General features: G+C 36.9%; 9 protein-coding genes and 4 pseudogenes across 9 annotated transcripts; 4 read left to right on the top strand and 9 right to left on the bottom strand.

The window, feature by feature from the left end:
* Nucleotides 1-63: 63 nt before the first annotated feature.
* On the bottom strand, nucleotides 64-375 carry LOC148600463 (histone H4). The gene has a single exon (XM_088558169.1). It carries the CDS (start codon nucleotides 373-375, stop codon nucleotides 64-66), a length of 312 nt encoding a protein of 103 aa, XP_088414295.1.
* A 2,974-nt stretch (nucleotides 376-3,349) lies between these two features.
* On the bottom strand, nucleotides 3,350-3,727 carry LOC148600462 (histone H2A-like). The gene has a single exon (XM_088557878.1). The coding sequence runs from the start codon at nucleotides 3,725-3,727 to the stop codon at nucleotides 3,350-3,352; it is 378 nt and encodes a 125-aa protein (XP_088414004.1).
* A 256-nt stretch (nucleotides 3,728-3,983) lies between these two features.
* LOC148600461 (histone H2B pseudogene) lies at nucleotides 3,984-4,361 on the top strand (annotated as a pseudogene).
* A 680-nt stretch (nucleotides 4,362-5,041) lies between these two features.
* On the bottom strand, nucleotides 5,042-5,353 carry LOC148600460 (histone H4). Its single transcript, XM_088558168.1, has one exon. It carries the CDS (start codon nucleotides 5,351-5,353, stop codon nucleotides 5,042-5,044), a length of 312 nt encoding a protein of 103 aa, XP_088414294.1.
* Nucleotides 5,354-8,329: 2,976 nt separating this feature from the next.
* LOC148600459 (histone H2A-like) lies at nucleotides 8,330-8,707 on the bottom strand. Its single transcript, XM_088557881.1, has one exon. It carries the CDS (start codon nucleotides 8,705-8,707, stop codon nucleotides 8,330-8,332), a length of 378 nt encoding a protein of 125 aa, XP_088414007.1.
* Nucleotides 8,708-8,961: 254 nt separating this feature from the next.
* On the top strand, nucleotides 8,962-9,339 carry LOC148600458 (histone H2B pseudogene; annotated as a pseudogene).
* Nucleotides 9,340-10,019: 680 nt separating this feature from the next.
* LOC148600457 (histone H4) lies at nucleotides 10,020-10,331 on the bottom strand. Its single transcript, XM_088558166.1, has one exon. The coding sequence runs from the start codon at nucleotides 10,329-10,331 to the stop codon at nucleotides 10,020-10,022; it is 312 nt and encodes a 103-aa protein (XP_088414292.1).
* Nucleotides 10,332-13,307: 2,976 nt separating this feature from the next.
* On the bottom strand, nucleotides 13,308-13,685 carry LOC148600456 (histone H2A-like). The gene has a single exon (XM_088557886.1). It carries the CDS (start codon nucleotides 13,683-13,685, stop codon nucleotides 13,308-13,310), a length of 378 nt encoding a protein of 125 aa, XP_088414012.1.
* Nucleotides 13,686-13,939: 254 nt separating this feature from the next.
* LOC148600455 (histone H2B pseudogene) lies at nucleotides 13,940-14,317 on the top strand (annotated as a pseudogene).
* A 680-nt stretch (nucleotides 14,318-14,997) lies between these two features.
* On the bottom strand, nucleotides 14,998-15,309 carry LOC148600454 (histone H4). The gene has a single exon (XM_088558165.1). The coding sequence runs from the start codon at nucleotides 15,307-15,309 to the stop codon at nucleotides 14,998-15,000; it is 312 nt and encodes a 103-aa protein (XP_088414291.1).
* A 2,978-nt stretch (nucleotides 15,310-18,287) lies between these two features.
* LOC148600453 (histone H2A-like) lies at nucleotides 18,288-18,665 on the bottom strand. The gene has a single exon (XM_088557880.1). The coding sequence runs from the start codon at nucleotides 18,663-18,665 to the stop codon at nucleotides 18,288-18,290; it is 378 nt and encodes a 125-aa protein (XP_088414006.1).
* A 254-nt stretch (nucleotides 18,666-18,919) lies between these two features.
* Nucleotides 18,920-19,297, top strand: LOC148600452 (histone H2B pseudogene; annotated as a pseudogene).
* A 677-nt stretch (nucleotides 19,298-19,974) lies between these two features.
* On the bottom strand, nucleotides 19,975-20,286 carry LOC148600451 (histone H4). The gene has a single exon (XM_088558164.1). The coding sequence runs from the start codon at nucleotides 20,284-20,286 to the stop codon at nucleotides 19,975-19,977; it is 312 nt and encodes a 103-aa protein (XP_088414290.1).
* Nucleotides 20,287-23,000: the final 2,714 nt, after the last annotated feature.

The raw sequence follows: 23,000 nt of genomic DNA, 5'->3' as shown, positions 1-23,000 counted from the left end.
TCTTTTTGAAATATTTTGGTGGCCCTGAAAAGGGCCGTTGTTGTTATTTCTAATGGAAGCTGCTCAACCTCCGAAGCCGTATAGAGTGCGTCCTTGTCTCTTCAGGGCATAGACGACATCCATAGCTGTGACAGTTTTTCTCTTGGCATGCTCGGTGTAGGTGACTGCATCACGAATTACATTTTCCAAGAAAACTTTCAACACACCACGAGTCTCTTCATAGATAAGCCCAGAGATACGTTTGACACCACCTCTTCGTGCAAGACGACGGATAGCTGGTTTGGTGATACCTTGGATGTTATCACGCAAAACTTTCCTGTGTCGTTTGGCGCCTCCTTTTCCTAGTCCTTTACCTCCTTTACCGCGACCCGACATGGTAATTATGTAATAAAACTATATCGGTACATGATTGATGCCGGCAGGACAAAAATAATATATATAACTAGCGCGACCGTGATAGAAAGCCAATCAAGTATTTGTTAAGTAACTTTTCATTGGACAGTTTGTGTGTGACGAGGAATGGAATGTTTTGTAAGAAAGAAAAAAAGGGGGCTCAATTTTTCAAATATAGGAAATAATTCACGGCAAATAATAGACGTTTCACAAATCGTACACACAGACAACGCATGTTTAAACATGATTTATAAAACAACATAGTTATTTGCACATATGTGCAGATAACTTATAAGGCACATCGCCTTATAACTCAATGCATTGACATAAATTCGCATATATATATATATATGTGTGTGTGTGTGTGTGTGTGTGTGTGCATGTAGCCGCTGTAAAACGCACCAGGTCGCAGAATAATGCCAAATTTCTGTATTTCTTTCTGTTTCGATTATTTTAAAATAACAGAGAAAGTTTTTCAATATACTACTGTGTTGGAAGTCAGACTATTGACGGTCCTTTATACGGGGGAATTTATCCTATTTATTTTCTTTTTTCTTTTTATTTCATTGCAGTGAAGATCGGTGTCGGACTTTTCAATTATGAAAAAGGTCCACTTAAATGCGAGCGAATGTCTGGATTGTGTATCCGGTGAGTGCACAGAATGCAAAAATAAAGCAAAAAAAAAAAATTTATATATAACAAAAAAGTGATAATGATAATAAAAAATATATTGTGTTTATGGCTGAGCGAAATTCTCCGGTTCAGACGACAGGGCTTAAGGAATTTTATGAGGTGATAATTAAAATACTAAGGTATTATAGAGAATTGCTGAAAGGTGTGAGTAGTGCTAACTCTTAGTAACCGGCTTTACGTATTCACTTATACGGCCAATGTATAATGTGTTAAGATGTGTATTGTTCAGAAAGTAAACGCGAATTGACCCTTAAAAAGAAAAAAAAAATATTATGATAAAAAAAAAAATAACGAATAAAAAGTATCAGAAAAAAAAATGACATTAGTCTTTGATAATTTTATATGAAGAAAAGGAAAAAGTTAATATAGATGTAATAATAGAATTTTTAAACATAAAGGGAAGGTGTTTCCATGGACAGAGATACACTTACATTCATATATGAACACATATTTATTAAAAAAAAATTACCACGAAATGCATGAAAGTTGCACACAACGATTACATTTTTATTCCAAATGTATAAATGGAATGAGTTCATGTGTATTGTAAATCCGTCAACGCTATGACGAGAAAGCAATTTGGTCTATTGAAATCACATTTTATGAAAAATAGATAGAGAATATTTGTACACGTATAAACTTATACAAAATATGTGAGATAAAAACTTTTTCGGAAAGGGAAAGATGGTTGTTGAACGGTATGCCTTTATTTATTAGGCGCAATTACTTGGTGTTTTCTAGGTACAGACAGGTGTAAAAAAAGGGTGTGTTACATTTTTTATTCGTGTATTATTAGACTGGATTACATATCAACTTAAAAATCTTTTTTTGAAGATTTGTGTGGCCCTTAAAAGGGCCGTTTTCATAATGTGAAAAGTCACACATTAAGCACGTTCTCCGCGAATTCTGCGTGCAAGCTGAATGTCCTTGGGCATGATTGTGACTCTCTTGGCGTGGATGGCGCACAAGTTGGTGTCTTCAAAAAGACCGACCAAGTAAGCTTCACTAGCTTCCTGGAGTGCCATGACGGCGGAGCTCTGGAATCTGAGATCAGTTTTGAAGTCCTGAGCGATTTCTCTGACTAATCTCTGGAATGGGAGTTTTCTGATGAGAAGCTCGGTGCTCTTTTGATATCTTCTGATTTCTCTCAATGCGACAGTTCCAGGTCTGTATCTGTGTGGTTTCTTGACTCCTCCAGTAGCGGGTGCGCTCTTACGAGCAGCCTTAGTTGCCAGTTGTTTCCTTGGAGCCTTTCCTCCGGTGGACTTACGAGCGGTTTGCTTTGTACGAGCCATTACGAACGATGTATGATTTCAATAACCGAACGGTGATAATACTGTAGCCTTGAGGGTCGGCTTTTGTCGTCGTATAAATTTGACAAGCAAGTTCATTATTGGTCGGTCGAAGCAATAAAACTCACTGTGATTGGTTATCATTCAGGTAATTTCATTGGAGGAATTGGGAAAACTTTCAATCCACCATTCTATTCATGTTTGAGCTTTGATGACATGTTATCAAGATTATCAAAAACAATTACATTAATAGTTAATTAGATTCACCAACTTACATCTGATGTCACTCACAATTAGTCACATTTCTGTAGCAATTAGTACATACTATTACTACAAGCATTTATCATGGTTTTTACAAAAAATATTTTAGTAACAAACTAATTTTAAAAAATACAAATTATTTTTTTAAGAATCTATTTATCTTGTGTGCAATAGTTATAGTACGTGGTAAATGGGAAATTGATTCTCTTTGAATTAGTACTCCATTCTACTTTTCATCGAGAACTAGCCTGCATAAAACACATACTTAAAATGAGTTATATGGACTCGCGTTAGTAAACATACAACCCACAGGAAAATGCACGGATAAGTATATGCACATTTAGTAGAGGGCCAGAATTCTACACACACAACAGATAACTGAAACTCTACGATGCCCTCGCGTGGCTGCGTTTTTTAACGTTGTTTATTTTTTTTTTATTTTTTTTTTTTTATATTTTTTGTTTTTGTTTTTGTGAAATGCATATTAATTCTTGAATTGCATAGTTATTGTGTATAGTAATACACGTATTTATGTCCGGCCGAAAAAAAAGGCATATAGGGAAGCTGAGGGAGTGGGGGGGGGGTGGTTATAAACTCAGTTTTAGTTGTTTTATAGTGCAAGTACACACATCAATTTAAGAATCTTTTTGAAAAGTGTTGGTGGCCCTGAAAAGGGCCGTTATATCCGATAGTTCAAAGAACTAAATTATTTATTTTGCAGCCTTTTGAGTCTTCTTGGGCAATAGAACAGCCTGGATGTTTGGCAGTACGCCACCCTGGGCAATGGTGACACCGGAGAGCAGTTTGTTCAGTTCCTCGTCGTTTCTGATGGCCAGCTGGAGGTGACGGGGGATGATTCTGCTCTTCTTGTTGTCACGGGCAGCATTACCTGCCAATTCCAAAACTTCAGCGGCCAAATATTCCATAACAGCGGCGAGATAAACAGGGGCTCCAGCGCCTACCCTCTCTCCATAGTTGCCTTTCCTCAATAGTCTGTGGATACGACCGACAGGGAACTGAAGTCCAGCACGGGACGACCTGCTCTTGGCCTTAGATTTGGCTTTGCCTCCCTTTCCACGTCCAGACATATTGTATTATTTGTGAATTGTTCAGTTTCAAATAAAAATAAACATAATACTTAAAATATGCAATTTTCCATTTATAGATGCAAACGGATTGGAATGATATCATATGTATGAACCAATCAGTATCACTGTTCTGGCTTGTACTTGGTGTTTTCCGCGAGGTTCGCGCAAACATAATTTCAATCCACTTGGTCGTTTTAAATTGAAATTAGACCGAACTAGTGGGTATTATTCACTGTGTTATTATCAGAGATTAAATATGCCGCCTAAAGCAACTGGATCAAAAGGAGCAAAGAAGGCCGTGACCAAGACGAAAGCTGCACGTGCCGGAGGTGACAAGAAAAGGAAGAGAAGGAGAAGGGAGTCTTATGGAATCTACATCTACAAAGTTCTCCGACAAGTCCATCCGGACACTGGTGTCTCTTCAAAGGCAATGTCAATCATGAACAGTTTTGTCAATGATATCTTTGAGAGAATCGCCGCCGAGGCTTCGCGTCTGGCTCACTACAATAAAAGATCAACTATTACATCTCGGGAGATTCAGACTGCTGTACGTCTTCTGTTGCCGGGAGAATTAGCCAAACACGCTGTTAGCGAAGGGACCAAAGCCGTCACAAAGTACACCAGCAGCAAATAAACTTGCAGTGACGGTCTTCATACTTAACGGCCCTTTTCAGGGCCACCAAAATCTTTCAAAAAGATTCTTATGTTGATACGTTGCAAAACTGTTTATACTCTGAACTTGAATAAGAACAAATGCACACAGAAATCGTATAATCAGAAAAATAAGACTGAAAAGATTTCTTCGCCGTAGAATCAACTCCTTTACATATGAAAGCCACGCATCTAATAAGTTGATTACAAGTCAGGCTCAATAAAATAAATATGATTTCTTTCAAAAAGTGTAGATAGTTACGATACATGTACAGATGTTTGAATTTTTTAATTGAAAATAATAAAATCGGCGGTAAAAGTACATTAGCGTTCACCTTACTACAACGAAATGTGTGAAATCGACACTGAACACTACTCACTAATCGGCATGTGCAATACACAGTCTTAGTCAATAGTTGTTTTTTTGAGCAGTTTTAATAGTGAATGTTGTTGTACATAGATATGTTTTTTCTTGGGTGTCTACTGTGCAGTGATTTATAACAATAAAATGATAAACATTATTCTCAAAATGTTATTGTTGTATGCCATGGGTGTTTTAATTAGAGAAGTTATTTGCTGCATATAACATCAATATCAGAATCTTTTTGAAATATTTTGGTGGCCCTGAAAAGGGCCGTTGTTGTTATTTCTAATGGAAGCTGCTCAACCTCCGAAGCCGTATAGAGTGCGTCCTTGTCTCTTCAGGGCATAGACGACATCCATAGCTGTGACAGTTTTTCTCTTGGCATGCTCGGTGTAGGTGACTGCATCACGAATTACATTTTCCAAGAAAACTTTCAACACACCACGAGTCTCTTCATAGATAAGCCCAGAGATACGTTTGACACCACCTCTTCGTGCAAGACGACGGATAGCTGGTTTGGTGATACCTTGGATGTTATCACGCAAAACTTTCCTGTGTCGTTTGGCGCCTCCTTTTCCTAGTCCTTTACCTCCTTTACCGCGACCCGACATGGTAATTATGTAATAAAACTATATCGGTACATGATTGATGCCGGCAGGACAAAAATAATATATATAACTAGCGCGACCGTGATAGAAAGCCAATCAAGTATTTGTTAAGTAACTTTTCATTGGACAGTTTGTGTGTGACGAGGAATGGAATGTTTTGTAAGAAAGAAAAAAAGGGGGCTCAATTTTTCAAATATAGGAAATAATTCACGGCAAATAATAGACGTTTCACAAATCGTACACACAGACAACGCATGTTTAAACATGATTTATAAAACAACATAGTTATTTGCACATATGTGCAGATAACTTATAAGGCACATCGCCTTATAACTCAATGCATTGACATAAATTCGCATATATATATATATATGTGTGTGTGTGTGTGTGTGTGTGTGTGTGCATGTAGCCGCTGTAAAACGCACCAGGTCGCAGAATAATGCCAAATTTCTGTATTTCTTTCTGTTTCGATTATTTTAAAATAACAGAGAAAGTTTTTCAATATACTACTGTGTTGGAAGTCAGACTATTGACGGTCCTTTATACGGGGGAATTTATCCTATTTATTTTCTTTTTTCTTTTTATTTCATTGCAGTGAAGATCGGTGTCGGACTTTTCAATTATGAAAAAGGTCCACTTAAATGCGAGCGAATGTCTGGATTGTGTATCCGGTGAGTGCACAGAATGCAAAAATAAAGCAAAAAAAAAAAATTTATATATAACAAAAAAGTGATAATGATAATAAAAAATATATTGTGTTTATGGCTGAGCGAAATTCTCCGGTTCAGACGACAGGGCTTAAGGAATTTTATGAGGTGATAATTAAAATACTAAGGTATTATAGAGAATTGCTGAAAGGTGTGAGTAGTGCTAACTCTTAGTAACCGGCTTTACGTATTCACTTATACGGCCAATGTATAATGTGTTAAGATGTGTATTGTTCAGAAAGTAAACGCGAATTGACCCTTAAAAAGAAAAAAAAAATATTATGATAAAAAAAAAAATAACGAATAAAAAGTATCAGAAAAAAAAATGACATTAGTCTTTGATAATTTTATATGAAGAAAAGGAAAAAGTTAATATAGATGTAATAATAGAATTTTTAAACATAAAGGGAAGGTGTTTCCATGGACAGAGATACACTTACATTCATATATGAACACATATTTATTAAAAAAAAATTACCACGAAATGCATGAAAGTTGCACACAACGATTACATTTTTATTCCAAATGTATAAATGGAATGAGTTCATGTGTATTGTAAATCCGTCAACGCTATGACGAGAAAGCAATTTGGTCTATTGAAATCACATTTTATGAAAAATAGATAGAGAATATTTGTACACGTATAAACTTATACAAAATATGTGAGATAAAAACTTTTTCGGAAAGGGAAAGATGGTTGTTGAACGGTATGCCTTTATTTATTAGGCGCAATTACTTGGTGTTTTCTAGGTACAGACAGGTGTAAAAAAAGGGTGTGTTACATTTTTTATTCGTGTATTATTAGACTGGATTACATATCAACTTAAAAATCTTTTTTTGAAGATTTGTGTGGCCCTTAAAAGGGCCGTTTTCATAATGTGAAAAGTCACACATTAAGCACGTTCTCCGCGAATTCTGCGTGCAAGCTGAATGTCCTTGGGCATGATTGTGACTCTCTTGGCGTGGATGGCGCACAAGTTGGTGTCTTCAAAAAGACCGACCAAGTAAGCTTCACTAGCTTCCTGGAGTGCCATGACGGCGGAGCTCTGGAATCTGAGATCAGTTTTGAAGTCCTGAGCGATTTCTCTGACTAATCTCTGGAATGGGAGTTTTCTGATGAGAAGCTCGGTGCTCTTTTGATATCTTCTGATTTCTCTCAATGCGACAGTTCCAGGTCTGTATCTGTGTGGTTTCTTGACTCCTCCAGTAGCGGGTGCGCTCTTACGAGCAGCCTTAGTTGCCAGTTGTTTCCTTGGAGCCTTTCCTCCGGTGGACTTACGAGCGGTTTGCTTTGTACGAGCCATTACGAACGATGTATGATTTCAATAACCGAACGGTGATAATACTGTAGCCTTGAGGGTCGGCTTTTGTCGTCGTATAAATTTGACAAGCAAGTTCATTATTGGTCGGTCGAAGCAATAAAACTCACTGTGATTGGTTATCATTCAGGTAATTTCATTGGAGGAATTGGGAAAACTTTCAATCCACCATTCTATTCATGTTTGAGCTTTGATGACATGTTATCAAGATTATCAAAAACAATTACATTAATAGTTAATTAGATTCACCAACTTACATCTGATGTCACTCACAATTAGTCACATTTCTGTAGCAATTAGTACATACTATTACTACAAGCATTTATCATGGTTTTTACAAAAAATATTTTAGTAACAAACTAATTTTAAAAAATACAAATTATTTTTTTAAGAATCTATTTATCTTGTGTGCAATAGTTATAGTACGTGGTAAATGGGAAATTGATTCTCTTTGAATTAGTACTCCATTCTACTTTTCATCGAGAACTAGCCTGCATAAAACACATACTTAAAATGAGTTATATGGACTCGCGTTAGTAAACATACAACCCACAGGAAAATGCACGGATAAGTATATGCACATTTAGTAGAGGGCCAGAATTCTACACACACAACAGATAACTGAAACTCTACGATGCCCTCGCGTGGCTGCGTTTTTTAACGTTGTTTATTTTTTTTTTATTTTTTTTTTTTTATATTTTTTGTTTTTGTTTTTGTGAAATGCATATTAATTCTTGAATTGCATAGTTATTGTGTATAGTAATACACGTATTTATGTCCGGCCGAAAAAAAAGGCATATAGGGAAGCTGAGGGAGTGGGGGGGGGGTGGTTATAAACTCAGTTTTAGTTGTTTTATAGTGCAAGTACACACATCAATTTAAGAATCTTTTTGAAAAGTGTTGGTGGCCCTGAAAAGGGCCGTTATATCCGATAGTTCAAAGAACTAAATTATTTATTTTGCAGCCTTTTGAGTCTTCTTGGGCAATAGAACAGCCTGGATGTTTGGCAGTACGCCACCCTGGGCAATGGTGACACCGGAGAGCAGTTTGTTCAGTTCCTCGTCGTTTCTGATGGCCAGCTGGAGGTGACGGGGGATGATTCTGCTCTTCTTGTTGTCACGGGCAGCATTACCTGCCAATTCCAAAACTTCAGCGGCCAAATATTCCATAACAGCGGCGAGATAAACAGGGGCTCCAGCGCCTACCCTCTCTCCATAGTTGCCTTTCCTCAATAGTCTGTGGATACGACCGACAGGGAACTGAAGTCCAGCACGGGACGACCTGCTCTTGGCCTTAGATTTGGCTTTGCCTCCCTTTCCACGTCCAGACATATTGTATTATTTGTGAATTGTTCAGTTTCAAATAAATAAACATAATACTTAAAATATGCAATTTTCCATTTATAGATGCAAACGGATTGGAATGATATCATATGTATGAACCAATCAGTATCACTGTTCTGGCTTGTACTTGGTGTTTTCCGCGAGGTTCGCGCAAACATAATTTCAATCCACTTGGTCGTTTTAAATTGAAATTAGACCGAACTAGTGGGTATTATTCACTGTGTTATTATCAGAGATTAAATATGCCGCCTAAAGCAACTGGATCAAAAGGAGCAAAGAAGGCCGTGACCAAGACGAAAGCTGCACGTGCCGGAGGTGACAAGAAAAGGAAGAGAAGGAGAAGGGAGTCTTATGGAATCTACATCTACAAAGTTCTCCGACAAGTCCATCCGGACACTGGTGTCTCTTCAAAGGCAATGTCAATCATGAACAGTTTTGTCAATGATATCTTTGAGAGAATCGCCGCCGAGGCTTCGCGTCTGGCTCACTACAATAAAAGATCAACTATTACATCTCGGGAGATTCAGACTGCTGTACGTCTTCTGTTGCCGGGAGAATTAGCCAAACACGCTGTTAGCGAAGGGACCAAAGCCGTCACAAAGTACACCAGCAGCAAATAAACTTGCAGTGACGGTCTTCATACTTAACGGCCCTTTTCAGGGCCACCAAAATCTTTCAAAAAGATTCTTATGTTGATACGTTGCAAAACTGTTTATACTCTGAACTTGAATAAGAACAAATGCACACAGAAATCGTATAATCAGAAAAATAAGACTGAAAAGATTTCTTCGCCGTAGAATCAACTCCTTTACATATGAAAGCCACGCATCTAATAAGTTGATTACAAGTCAGGCTCAATAAAATAAATATGATTTCTTTCAAAAAGTGTAGATAGTTACGATACATGTACAGATGTTTGAATTTTTTAATTGAAAATAATAAAATCGGCGGTAAAAGTACATTAGCGTTCACCTTACTACAACGAAATGTGTGAAATCGACACTGAACACTACTCACTAATCGGCATGTGCAATACACAGTCTTAGTCAATAGTTGTTTTTTTGAGCAGTTTTAATAGTGAATGTTGTTGTACATAGATATGTTTTTTCTTGGGTGTCTACTGTGCAGTGATTTATAACAATAAAATGATAAACATTATTCTCAAAATGTTATTGTTGTATGCCATGGGTGTTTTAATTAGAGAAGTTATTTGCTGCATATAACATCAATATCAGAATCTTTTTGAAATATTTTGGTGGCCCTGAAAAGGGCCGTTGTTGTTATTTCTAATGGAAGCTGCTCAACCTCCGAAGCCGTATAGAGTGCGTCCTTGTCTCTTCAGGGCATAGACGACATCCATAGCTGTGACAGTTTTTCTCTTGGCATGCTCGGTGTAGGTGACTGCATCACGAATTACATTTTCCAAGAAAACTTTCAACACACCACGAGTCTCTTCATAGATAAGCCCAGAGATACGTTTGACACCACCTCTTCGTGCAAGACGACGGATAGCTGGTTTGGTGATACCTTGGATGTTATCACGCAAAACTTTCCTGTGTCGTTTGGCGCCTCCTTTTCCTAGTCCTTTACCTCCTTTACCGCGACCCGACATGGTAATTATGTAATAAAACTATATCGGTACATGATTGATGCCGGCAGGACAAAAATAATATATATAACTAGCGCGACCGTGATAGAAAGCCAATCAAGTATTTGTTAAGTAACTTTTCATTGGACAGTTTGTGTGTGACGAGGAATGGAATGTTTTGTAAGAAAGAAAAAAAGGGGGCTCAATTTTTCAAATATAGGAAATAATTCACGGCAAATAATAGACGTTTCACAAATCGTACACACAGACAACGCATGTTTAAACATGATTTATAAAACAACATAGTTATTTGCACATATGTGCAGATAACTTATAAGGCACATCGCCTTATAACTCAATGCATTGACATAAATTCGCATATATATATATATATGTGTGTGTGTGTGTGTGTGTGTGTGTGTGCATGTAGCCGCTGTAAAACGCACCAGGTCGCAGAATAATGCCAAATTTCTGTATTTCTTTCTGTTTCGATTATTTTAAAATAACAGAGAAAGTTTTTCAATATACTACTGTGTTGGAAGTCAGACTATTGACGGTCCTTTATACGGGGGAATTTATCCTATTTATTTTCTTTTTTCTTTTTATTTCATTGCAGTGAAGATCGGTGTCGGACTTTTCAATTATGAAAAAGGTCCACTTAAATGCGAGCGAATGTCTGGATTGTGTATCCGGTGAGTGCACAGAATGCAAAAATAAAGCAAAAAAAAAAAATTTATATATAACAAAAAAGTGATAATGATAATAAAAAATATATTGTGTTTATGGCTGAGCGAAATTCTCCGGTTCAGACGACAGGGCTTAAGGAATTTTATGAGGTGATAATTAAAATACTAAGGTATTATAGAGAATTGCTGAAAGGTGTGAGTAGTGCTAACTCTTAGTAACCGGCTTTACGTATTCACTTATACGGCCAATGTATAATGTGTTAAGATGTGTATTGTTCAGAAAGTAAACGCGAATTGACCCTTAAAAAGAAAAAAAAAATATTATGATAAAAAAAAAAATAACGAATAAAAAGTATCAGAAAAAAAAATGACATTAGTCTTTGATAATTTTATATGAAGAAAAGGAAAAAGTTAATATAGATGTAATAATAGAATTTTTAAACATAAAGGGAAGGTGTTTCCATGGACAGAGATACACTTACATTCATATATGAACACATATTTATTAAAAAAAAATTACCACGAAATGCATGAAAGTTGCACACAACGATTACATTTTTATTCCAAATGTATAAATGGAATGAGTTCATGTGTATTGTAAATCCGTCAACGCTATGACGAGAAAGCAATTTGGTCTATTGAAATCACATTTTATGAAAAATAGATAGAGAATATTTGTACACGTATAAACTTATACAAAATATGTGAGATAAAAACTTTTTCGGAAAGGGAAAGATGGTTGTTGAACGGTATGCCTTTATTTATTAGGCGCAATTACTTGGTGTTTTCTAGGTACAGACAGGTGTAAAAAAAGGGTGTGTTACATTTTTTATTCGTGTATTATTAGACTGGATTACATATCAACTTAAAAATCTTTTTTTGAAGATTTGTGTGGCCCTTAAAAGGGCCGTTTTCATAATGTGAAAAGTCACACATTAAGCACGTTCTCCGCGAATTCTGCGTGCAAGCTGAATGTCCTTGGGCATGATTGTGACTCTCTTGGCGTGGATGGCGCACAAGTTGGTGTCTTCAAAAAGACCGACCAAGTAAGCTTCACTAGCTTCCTGGAGTGCCATGACGGCGGAGCTCTGGAATCTGAGATCAGTTTTGAAGTCCTGAGCGATTTCTCTGACTAATCTCTGGAATGGGAGTTTTCTGATGAGAAGCTCGGTGCTCTTTTGATATCTTCTGATTTCTCTCAATGCGACAGTTCCAGGTCTGTATCTGTGTGGTTTCTTGACTCCTCCAGTAGCGGGTGCGCTCTTACGAGCAGCCTTAGTTGCCAGTTGTTTCCTTGGAGCCTTTCCTCCGGTGGACTTACGAGCGGTTTGCTTTGTACGAGCCATTACGAACGATGTATGATTTCAATAACCGAACGGTGATAATACTGTAGCCTTGAGGGTCGGCTTTTGTCGTCGTATAAATTTGACAAGCAAGTTCATTATTGGTCGGTCGAAGCAATAAAACTCACTGTGATTGGTTATCATTCAGGTAATTTCATTGGAGGAATTGGGAAAACTTTCAATCCACCATTCTATTCATGTTTGAGCTTTGATGACATGTTATCAAGATTATCAAAAACAATTACATTAATAGTTAATTAGATTCACCAACTTACATCTGATGTCACTCACAATTAGTCACATTTCTGTAGCAATTAGTACATACTATTACTACAAGCATTTATCATGGTTTTTACAAAAAATATTTTAGTAACAAACTAATTTTAAAAAATACAAATTATTTTTTTAAGAATCTATTTATCTTGTGTGCAATAGTTATAGTACGTGGTAAATGGGAAATTGATTCTCTTTGAATTAGTACTCCATTCTACTTTTCATCGAGAACTAGCCTGCATAAAACACATACTTAAAATGAGTTATATGGACTCGCGTTAGTAAACATACAACCCACAGGAAAATGCACGGATAAGTATATGCACATTTAGTAGAGGGCCAGAATTCTACACACACAACAGATAACTGAAACTCTACGATGCCCTCGCGTGGCTGCGTTTTTTAACGTTGTTTATTTTTTTTTTATTTTTTTTTTTTTATATTTTTTGTTTTTGTTTTTGTGAAATGCATATTAATTCTTGAATTGCATAGTTATTGTGTATAGTAATACACGTATTTATGTCCGGCCGAAAAAAAAGGCATATAGGGAAGCTGAGGGAGTGGGGGGGGGGTGGTTATAAACTCAGTTTTAGTTGTTTTATAGTGCAAGTACACACATCAATTTAAGAATCTTTTTGAAAAGTGTTGGTGGCCCTGAAAAGGGCCGTTATATCCGATAGTTCAAAGAACTAAATTATTTATTTTGCAGCCTTTTGAGTCTTCTTGGGCAATAGAACAGCCTGGATGTTTGGCAGTACGCCACCCTGGGCAATGGTGACACCGGAGAGCAGTTTGTTCAGTTCCTCGTCGTTTCTGATGGCCAGCTGGAGGTGACGGGGGATGATTCTGCTCTTCTTGTTGTCACGGGCAGCATTACCTGCCAATTCCAAAACTTCAGCGGCCAAATATTCCATAACAGCGGCGAGATAAACAGGGGCTCCAGCGCCTACCCTCTCTCCATAGTTGCCTTTCCTCAATAGTCTGTGGATACGACCGACAGGGAACTGAAGTCCAGCACGGGACGACCTGCTCTTGGCCTTAGATTTGGCTTTGCCTCCCTTTCCACGTCCAGACATATTGTATTATTTGTGAATTGTTCAGTTTCAAATAAATAAACATAATACTTAAAATATGCAATTTTCCATTTATAGATGCAAACGGATTGGAATGATATCATATGTATGAACCAATCAGTATCACTGTTCTGGCTTGTACTTGGTGTTTTCCGCGAGGTTCGCGCAAACATAATTTCAATCCACTTGGTCGTTTTAAATTGAAATTAGACCGAACTAGTGGGTATTATTCACTGTGTTATTATCAGAGATTAAATATGCCGCCTAAAGCAACTGGATCAAAAGGAGCAAAGAAGGCCGTGACCAAGACGAAAGCTGCACGTGCCGGAGGTGACAAGAAAAGGAAGAGAAGGAGAAGGGAGTCTTATGGAATCTACATCTACAAAGTTCTCCGACAAGTCCATCCGGACACTGGTGTCTCTTCAAAGGCAATGTCAATCATGAACAGTTTTGTCAATGATATCTTTGAGAGAATCGCCGCCGAGGCTTCGCGTCTGGCTCACTACAATAAAAGATCAACTATTACATCTCGGGAGATTCAGACTGCTGTACGTCTTCTGTTGCCGGGAGAATTAGCCAAACACGCTGTTAGCGAAGGGACCAAAGCCGTCACAAAGTACACCAGCAGCAAATAAACTTGCAGTGACGGTCTTCATACTTAACGGCCCTTTTCAGGGCCACCAAAATCTTTCAAAAAGATTCTTATGTTGATACGTTGCAAAACTGTTTATACTCTGAACTTGAATAAGAACAAATGCACACAGAAATCGTATAATCAGAAAAATAAGACTGAAAAGATTTCTTCGCCGTAGAATCAACTCCTTTACATATGAAAGCCACGCATCTAATAAGTTGATTACAAGTCAGGCTCAATAAAATAAATATGATTTCTTTCAAAAAGTGTAGATAGTTACGATACATGTACAGATGTTTGAATTTTTTAATTGAAAATAATAAAATCGGCGGTAAAAGTACATTAGCGTTCACCTTACTACAACGAAATGTGTGAAATCGACACTGAACACTACTCACTAATCGGCATGTGCAATACACAGTCTTAGTCAATAGTTGTTTTTTTGAGCAGTTTTAATAGTGAATGTTGTTGTACATAGATATGTTTTTTCTTGGGTGTCTACTGTGCAGTGATTTATAACAATAAAATGATAAACATTATTCTCAAAATGTTATTGTTGTATGCCATGGGTGTTTTAATTAGAGAAGTTATTTGCTGCATATAACATCAATATCAGAATCTTTTTGAAATATTTTGGTGGCCCTGAAAAGGGCCGTTGTTGTTATTTCTAATGGAAGCTGCTCAACCTCCGAAGCCGTATAGAGTGCGTCCTTGTCTCTTCAGGGCATAGACGACATCCATAGCTGTGACAGTTTTTCTCTTGGCATGCTCGGTGTAGGTGACTGCATCACGAATTACATTTTCCAAGAAAACTTTCAACACACCACGAGTCTCTTCATAGATAAGCCCAGAGATACGTTTGACACCACCTCTTCGTGCAAGACGACGGATAGCTGGTTTGGTGATACCTTGGATGTTATCACGCAAAACTTTCCTGTGTCGTTTGGCGCCTCCTTTTCCTAGTCCTTTACCTCCTTTACCGCGACCCGACATGGTAATTATGTAATAAAACTATATCGGTACATGATTGATGCCGGCAGGACAAAAATAATATATATAACTAGCGCGACCGTGATAGAAAGCCAATCAAGTATTTGTTAAGTAACTTTTCATTGGACAGTTTGTGTGTGACGAGGAATGGAATGTTTTGTAAGAAAGAAAAAAAGGGGGCTCAATTTTTCAAATATAGGAAATAATTCACGGCAAATAATAGACGTTTCACAAATCGTACACACAGACAACGCATGTTTAAACATGATTTATAAAAAAAAATAGTTATTTGCACATATGTGCAGATAACTTATAAGGCACATCGCCTTATAACTCAATGCATTGACATAAATTCGCATATATATATATATATGTGTGTGTGTGTGTGTGTGTGTGTGTGTGCATGTAGCCGCTGTAAAACGCACCAGGTCGCAGAATAGTGCCAAATTTCTGTATTTCTTTCTGTTTCGATTATTTTAAAATAACAGAGAAAGTTTTTCAATATACTACTGTGTTGGAAGTCAGACTATTGACGGTCCTTTATACGGGGGAATTTATCCTATTTATTTTCTTTTTTCTTTTTATTTCATTGCAGTGAAGATCGGTGTCGGACTTTTCAATTATGAAAAAGGTCCACTTAAATGCGAGCGAATGTCTGGATTGTGTATCCGGTGAGTGCACAGAATGCAAAAATAAAGCAAAAAAAAAAAATTTATATATAACAAAAAAGTGATAATGATAATAAAAAATATATTGTGTTTATGGCTGAGCGAAATTCTCCGGTTCAGACGACAGGGCTTAAGGAATTTTATGAGGTGATAATTAAAATACTAAGGTATTATAGAGAATTGCTGAAAGGTGTGAGTAGTGCTAACTCTTAGTAACCGGCTTTACGTATTCACTTATACGGCCAATGTATAATGTGTTAAGATGTGTATTGTTCAGAAAGTAAACGCGAATTGACCCTTAAAAAGAAAAAAAAAATATTATGATAAAAAAAAAAATAACGAATAAAAAGTATCAGAAAAAAAAATGACATTAGTCTTTGATAATTTTATATGAAGAAAAGGAAAAAGTTAATATAGATGTAATAATAGAATTTTTAAACATAAAGGGAAGGTGTTTCCATGGACAGAGATACACTTACATTCATATATGAACACATATTTATTAAAAAAAAATTACCACGAAATGCATGAAAGTTGCACACAACGATTACATTTTTATTCCAAATGTATAAATGGAATGAGTTCATGTGTATTGTAAATCCGTCAACGCTATGACGAGAAAGCAATTTGGTCTATTGAAATCACATTTTATGAAAAATAGATAGAGAATATTTGTACACGTATAAACTTATACAAAATATGTGAGATAAAAACTTTTTCGGAAAGGGAAAGATGGTTGTTGAACGGTATGCCTTTATTTATTAGGCGCAATTACTTGGTGTTTTCTAGGTACAGACAGGTGTAAAAAAAGGGTGTGTTACATTTTTTATTCGTGTATTATTAGACTGGATTACATATCAACTTAAAAATCTTTTTTTGAAGATTTGTGTGGCCCTTAAAAGGGCCGTTTTCATAATGTGAAAAGTCACACATTAAGCACGTTCTCCGCGAATTCTGCGTGCAAGCTGAATGTCCTTGGGCATGATTGTGACTCTCTTGGCGTGGATGGCGCACAAGTTGGTGTCTTCAAAAAGACCGACCAAGTAAGCTTCACTAGCTTCCTGGAGTGCCATGACGGCGGAGCTCTGGAATCTGAGATCAGTTTTGAAGTCCTGAGCGATTTCTCTGACTAATCTCTGGAATGGGAGTTTTCTGATGAGAAGCTCGGTGCTCTTTTGATATCTTCTGATTTCTCTCAATGCGACAGTTCCAGGTCTGTATCTGTGTGGTTTCTTGACTCCTCCAGTAGCGGGTGCGCTCTTACGAGCAGCCTTAGTTGCCAGTTGTTTCCTTGGAGCCTTTCCTCCGGTGGACTTACGAGCGGTTTGCTTTGTACGAGCCATTACGAACGATGTATGATTTCAATAACCGAACGGTGATAATACTGTAGCCTTGAGGGTCGGCTTTTGTCGTCGTATAAATTTGACAAGCAAGTTCATTATTGGTCGGTCGAAGCAATAAAACTCACTGTGATTGGTTATCATTCAGGTAATTTCATTGGAGGAATTGGGAAAACTTTCAATCCACCATTCTATTCATGTTTGAGCTTTGATGACATGTTATCAAGATTATCAAAAACAATTACATTAATAGTTAATTAGATTCACCAACTTACATCTGATGTCACTCACAATTAGTCACATTTCTGTAGCAATTAGTACATACTATTACTACAAGCATTTATCATGGTTTTTACAAAAAATATTTTAGTAACAAACTAATTTTAAAAAATACAAATTATTTTTTTAAGAATCTATTTATCTTGTGTGCAATAGTTATAGTACGTGGTAAATGGGAAATTGATTCTCTTTGAATTAGTACTCCATTCTACTTTTCATCGAGAACTAGCCTGCATAAAACACATACTTAAAATGAGTTATATGGACTCGCGTTAGTAAACATACAACCCACAGGAAAATGCACGGATAAGTATATGCACATTTAGTAGAGGGCCAGAATTCTACACACACAACAGATAACTGAAACTCTACGATGCCCTCGCGTGGCTGCGTTTTTTAACGTTGTTTATTTTTTTTTTATTTTTTTTTTTTTATATTTTTTGTTTTTGTTTTTGTGAAATGCATATTAATTCTTGAATTGCATAGTTATTGTGTATAGTAATACACGTATTTATGTCCGGCCGAAAAAAAAGGCATATAGGGAAGCTGAGGGAGTGGGGGGGGGGGGTGGTTATAAACTCAGTTTTAGTTGTTTTATAGTGCAAGTACACACATCAATTTAAGAATCTTTTTGAAAAGTGTTGGTGGCCCTGAAAAGGGCCGTTATATCCGATAGTTCAAAGAACTAAATTATTTATTTTGCAGCCTTTTGAGTCTTCTTGGGCAATAGAACAGCCTGGATGTTTGGCAGTACGCCACCCTGGGCAATGGTGACACCGGAGAGCAGTTTGTTCAGTTCCTCGTCGTTTCTGATGGCCAGCTGGAGGTGACGGGGGATGATTCTGCTCTTCTTGTTGTCACGGGCAGCATTACCTGCCAATTCCAAAACTTCAGCGGCCAAATATTCCATAACAGCGGCGAGATAAACAGGGGCTCCAGCGCCTACCCTCTCTCCATAGTTGCCTTTCCTCAATAGTCTGTGGATACGACCGACAGGGAACTGAAGTCCAGCACGGGACGACCTGCTCTTGGCCTTAGATTTGGCTTTGCCTCCCTTTCCACGTCCAGACATATTGTATTATTTGTGAATTGTTCAGTTTCAAATAAATAAACATAATACTTAAAATATGCAATTTTCCATTTATAGATGCAAACGGATTGGAATGATATCATATGTATGAACCAATCAGTATCACTGTTCTGGCTTGTACTTGGTGTTTTCCGCGAGGTTCGCGCAAACATAATTTCAATCCACTTGGTCGTTTTAAATTGAAATTAGACCGAACTAGTGGGTATTATTCACTGTGTTATTATCAGAGATTAAATATGCCGCCTAAAGCAACTGGATCAAAAGGAGCAAAGAAGGCCGTGACCAAGACGAAAGCTGCACGTGCCGGAGGTGACAAGAAAAGGAAGAGAAGGAGAAGGGAGTCTTATGGAATCTACATCTACAAAGTTCTCCGACAAGTCCATCCGGACACTGGTGTCTCTTCAAAGGCAATGTCAATCATGAACAGTTTTGTCAATGATATCTTTGAGAGAATCGCCGCCGAGGCTTCGCGTCTGGCTCACTACAATAAAAGATCAACTATTACATCTCGGGAGATTCAGACTGCTGTACGTCTTCTGTTGCCGGGAGAATTAGCCAAACACGCTGTTAGCGAAGGGACCAAAGCCGTCACAAAGTACACCAGCAGCAAATAAACTTGCAGTGACGGTCTTCATACTTAACGGCCCTTTTCAGGGCCACCAAAATCTTTCAAAAAGATTCTTATGTTGATACGTTGCAAAACTGTTTATACTCTGAACTTGAATAAGAACAAATGCACACAGAAATCGTATAATCAGAAAAATAAGACTGAAAAGATTTCTTCGCCGTAGAATCAACTCCTTTACATATGAAAGCCACGCATCTAATAAGTTGATTACAAGTCAGGCTCAATAAAATAAATATGATTTCTTTCAAAAAGTGTAGATAGTTACGATACATGTACAGATGTTTGAATTTTTTAATTGAAAATAATAAAATCGGCGGTAAAAGTACATTAGCGTTCACCTTACTACAACGAAATGTGTGAAATCGACACTGAACACTACTCACTAATCGGCATGTGCAATACACAGTCTTAGTCAATAGTTGTTTTTTTGAGCAGTAATAGTGAATGTTGTTGTACATAGATATGTTTTTTCTTGGGTGTCTACTGTGCAGTGATTTATAACAATAAAATGATAAACATTATTCTCAAAATGTTATTGTTGTATGCCATGGGTGTTTTAATTAGAGAAGTTATTTGCTGCATATAACATCAATATCAGAATCTTTTTGAAATATTTTGGTGGCCCTGAAAAGGGCCGTTGTTGTTATTTCTAATGGAAGCTGCTCAACCTCCGAAGCCGTATAGAGTGCGTCCTTGTCTCTTCAGGGCATAGACGACATCCATAGCTGTGACAGTTTTTCTCTTGGCATGCTCGGTGTAGGTGACTGCATCACGAATTACATTTTCCAAGAAAACTTTCAACACACCACGAGTCTCTTCATAGATAAGCCCAGAGATACGTTTGACACCACCTCTTCGTGCAAGACGACGGATAGCTGGTTTGGTGATACCTTGGATGTTATCACGCAAAACTTTCCTGTGTCGTTTGGCGCCTCCTTTTCCTAGTCCTTTACCTCCTTTACCGCGACCCGACATGGTAATTATGTAATAAAACTATATCGGTACATGATTGATGCCGGCAGGACAAAAATAATATATATAACTAGCGCGACCGTGATAGAAAGCCAATCAAGTATTTGTTAAGTAACTTTTCATTGGACAGTTTGTGTGTGACGAGGAATGGAATGTTTTGTAAGAAAGAAAAAAAGGGGGCTCAATTTTTCAAATATAGGAAATAATTCACGGCAAATAATAGACGTTTCACAAATCGTACACACAGACAACGCATGTTTAAACATGATTTATAAAACAACATAGTTATTTGCACATATGTGCAGATAACTTATAAGGCACATCGCCTTATAACTCAATGCATTGACATAAATTCGCATATATATATATATATGTGTGTGTGTGTGTGTGTGTGTGTGTGTGCATGTAGCCGCTGTAAAACGCACCAGGTCGCAGAATAATGCCAAATTTCTGTATTTCTTTCTGTTTCGATTATTTTAAAATAACAGAGAAAGTTTTTCAATATACTACTGTGTTGGAAGTCAGACTATTGACGGTCCTTTATACGGGGGAATTTATCCTATTTATTTTCTTTTTTCTTTTTATTTCATTGCAGTGAAGATCGGTGTCGGACTTTTCAATTATGAAAAAGGTCCACTTAAATGCGAGCGAATGTCTGGATTGTGTATCCGGTGAGTGCACAGAATGCAAAAATAAAGCAAAAAAAAAAAATTTATATATAACAAAAAAGTGATAATGATAATAAAAAATATATTGTGTTTATGGCTGAGCGAAATTCTCCGGTTCAGACGACAGGGCTTAAGGAATTTTATGAGGTGATAATTAAAATACTAAGGTATTATAGAGAATTGCTGAAAGGTGTGAGTAGTGCTAACTCTTAGTAACCGGCTTTACGTATTCACTTATACGGCCAATGTATAATGTGTTAAGATGTGTATTGTTCAGAAAGTAAACGCGAATTGACCCTTAAAAAGAAAAAAAAAATATTATGATAAAAAAAAAAATAACGAATAAAAAGTATCAGAAAAAAAAATGACATTAGTCTTTGATAATTTTATATGAAGAAAAGGAAAAAGTTAATATAGATGTAATAATAGAATTTTTAAACATAAAGGGAAGGTGTTTCCATGGACAGAGATACACTTACATTCATATATGAACACATATTTATTAAAAAAAAATTACCACGAAATGCATGAAAGTTGCACACAACGATTACATTTTTATTCCAAATGTATAAATGGAATGAGTTCATGTGTATTGTAAATCCGTCAACGCTATGACGAGAAAGCAATTTGGTCTATTGAAATCACATTTTATGAAAAATAGATAGAGAATATTTGTACACGTATAAACTTATACAAAATATGTGAGATAAAAACTTTTTCGGAAAGGGAAAGATGGTTGTTGAACGGTATGCCTTTATTTATTAGGCGCAATTACTTGGTGTTTTCTAGGTACAGACAGGTGTAAAAAAAGGGTGTGTTACATTTTTTATTCGTGTATTATTAGACTGGATTACATATCAACTTAAAAATCTTTTTTTGAAGATTTGTGTGGCCCTTAAAAGGGCCGTTTTCATAATGTGAAAAGTCACACATTAAGCACGTTCTCCGCGAATTCTGCGTGCAAGCTGAATGTCCTTGGGCATGATTGTGACTCTCTTGGCGTGGATGGCGCACAAGTTGGTGTCTTCAAAAAGACCGACCAAGTAAGCTTCACTAGCTTCCTGGAGTGCCATGACGGCGGAGCTCTGGAATCTGAGATCAGTTTTGAAGTCCTGAGCGATTTCTCTGACTAATCTCTGGAATGGGAGTTTTCTGATGAGAAGCTCGGTGCTCTTTTGATATCTTCTGATTTCTCTCAATGCGACAGTTCCAGGTCTGTATCTGTGTGGTTTCTTGACTCCTCCAGTAGCGGGTGCGCTCTTACGAGCAGCCTTAGTTGCCAGTTGTTTCCTTGGAGCCTTTCCTCCGGTGGACTTACGAGCGGTTTGCTTTGTACGAGCCATTACGAACGATGTATGATTTCAATAACCGAACGGTGATAATACTGTAGCCTTGAGGGTCGGCTTTTGTCGTCGTATAAATTTGACAAGCAAGTTCATTATTGGTCGGTCGAAGCAATAAAACTCACTGTGATTGGTTATCATTCAGGTAATTTCATTGGAGGAATTGGGAAAACTTTCAATCCACCATTCTATTCATGTTTGAGCTTTGATGACATGTTATCAAGATTATCAAAAACAATTACATTAATAGTTAATTAGATTCACCAACTTACATCTGATGTCACTCACAATTAGTCACATTTCTGTAGCAATTAGTACATACTATTACTACAAGCATTTATCATGGTTTTTACAAAAAATATTTTAGTAACAAACTAATTTTAAAAAATACAAATTATTTTTTTAAGAATCTATTTATCTTGTGTGCAATAGTTATAGTACGTGGTAAATGGGAAATTGATTCTCTTTGAATTAGTACTCCATTCTACTTTTCATCGAGAACTAGCCTGCATAAAACACATACTTAAAATGAGTTATATGGACTCGCGTTAGTAAACATACAACCCACAGGAAAATGCACGGATAAGTATATGCACATTTAGTAGAGGGCCAGAATTCTACACACACAACAGATAACTGAAACTCTACGATGCCCTCGCGTGGCTGCGTTTTTTAACGTTGTTTATTTTTTTTTTATTTTTTTTTT

Source organism: Perna viridis, chromosome 13, assembly GCF_037379345.1.
Source record: "Perna viridis isolate PV_CMFRI_1.1 ecotype Kerala chromosome 13, ASM3737934v1, whole genome shotgun sequence".
In the NCBI taxonomy this organism is placed as follows: Eukaryota; Metazoa; Mollusca; class Bivalvia; order Mytilida; family Mytilidae; genus Perna; species Perna viridis.
The sequence above is the reverse complement of the archived record's forward strand: the minus strand, read 5'-3'. Positions and strand labels throughout refer to the sequence as shown.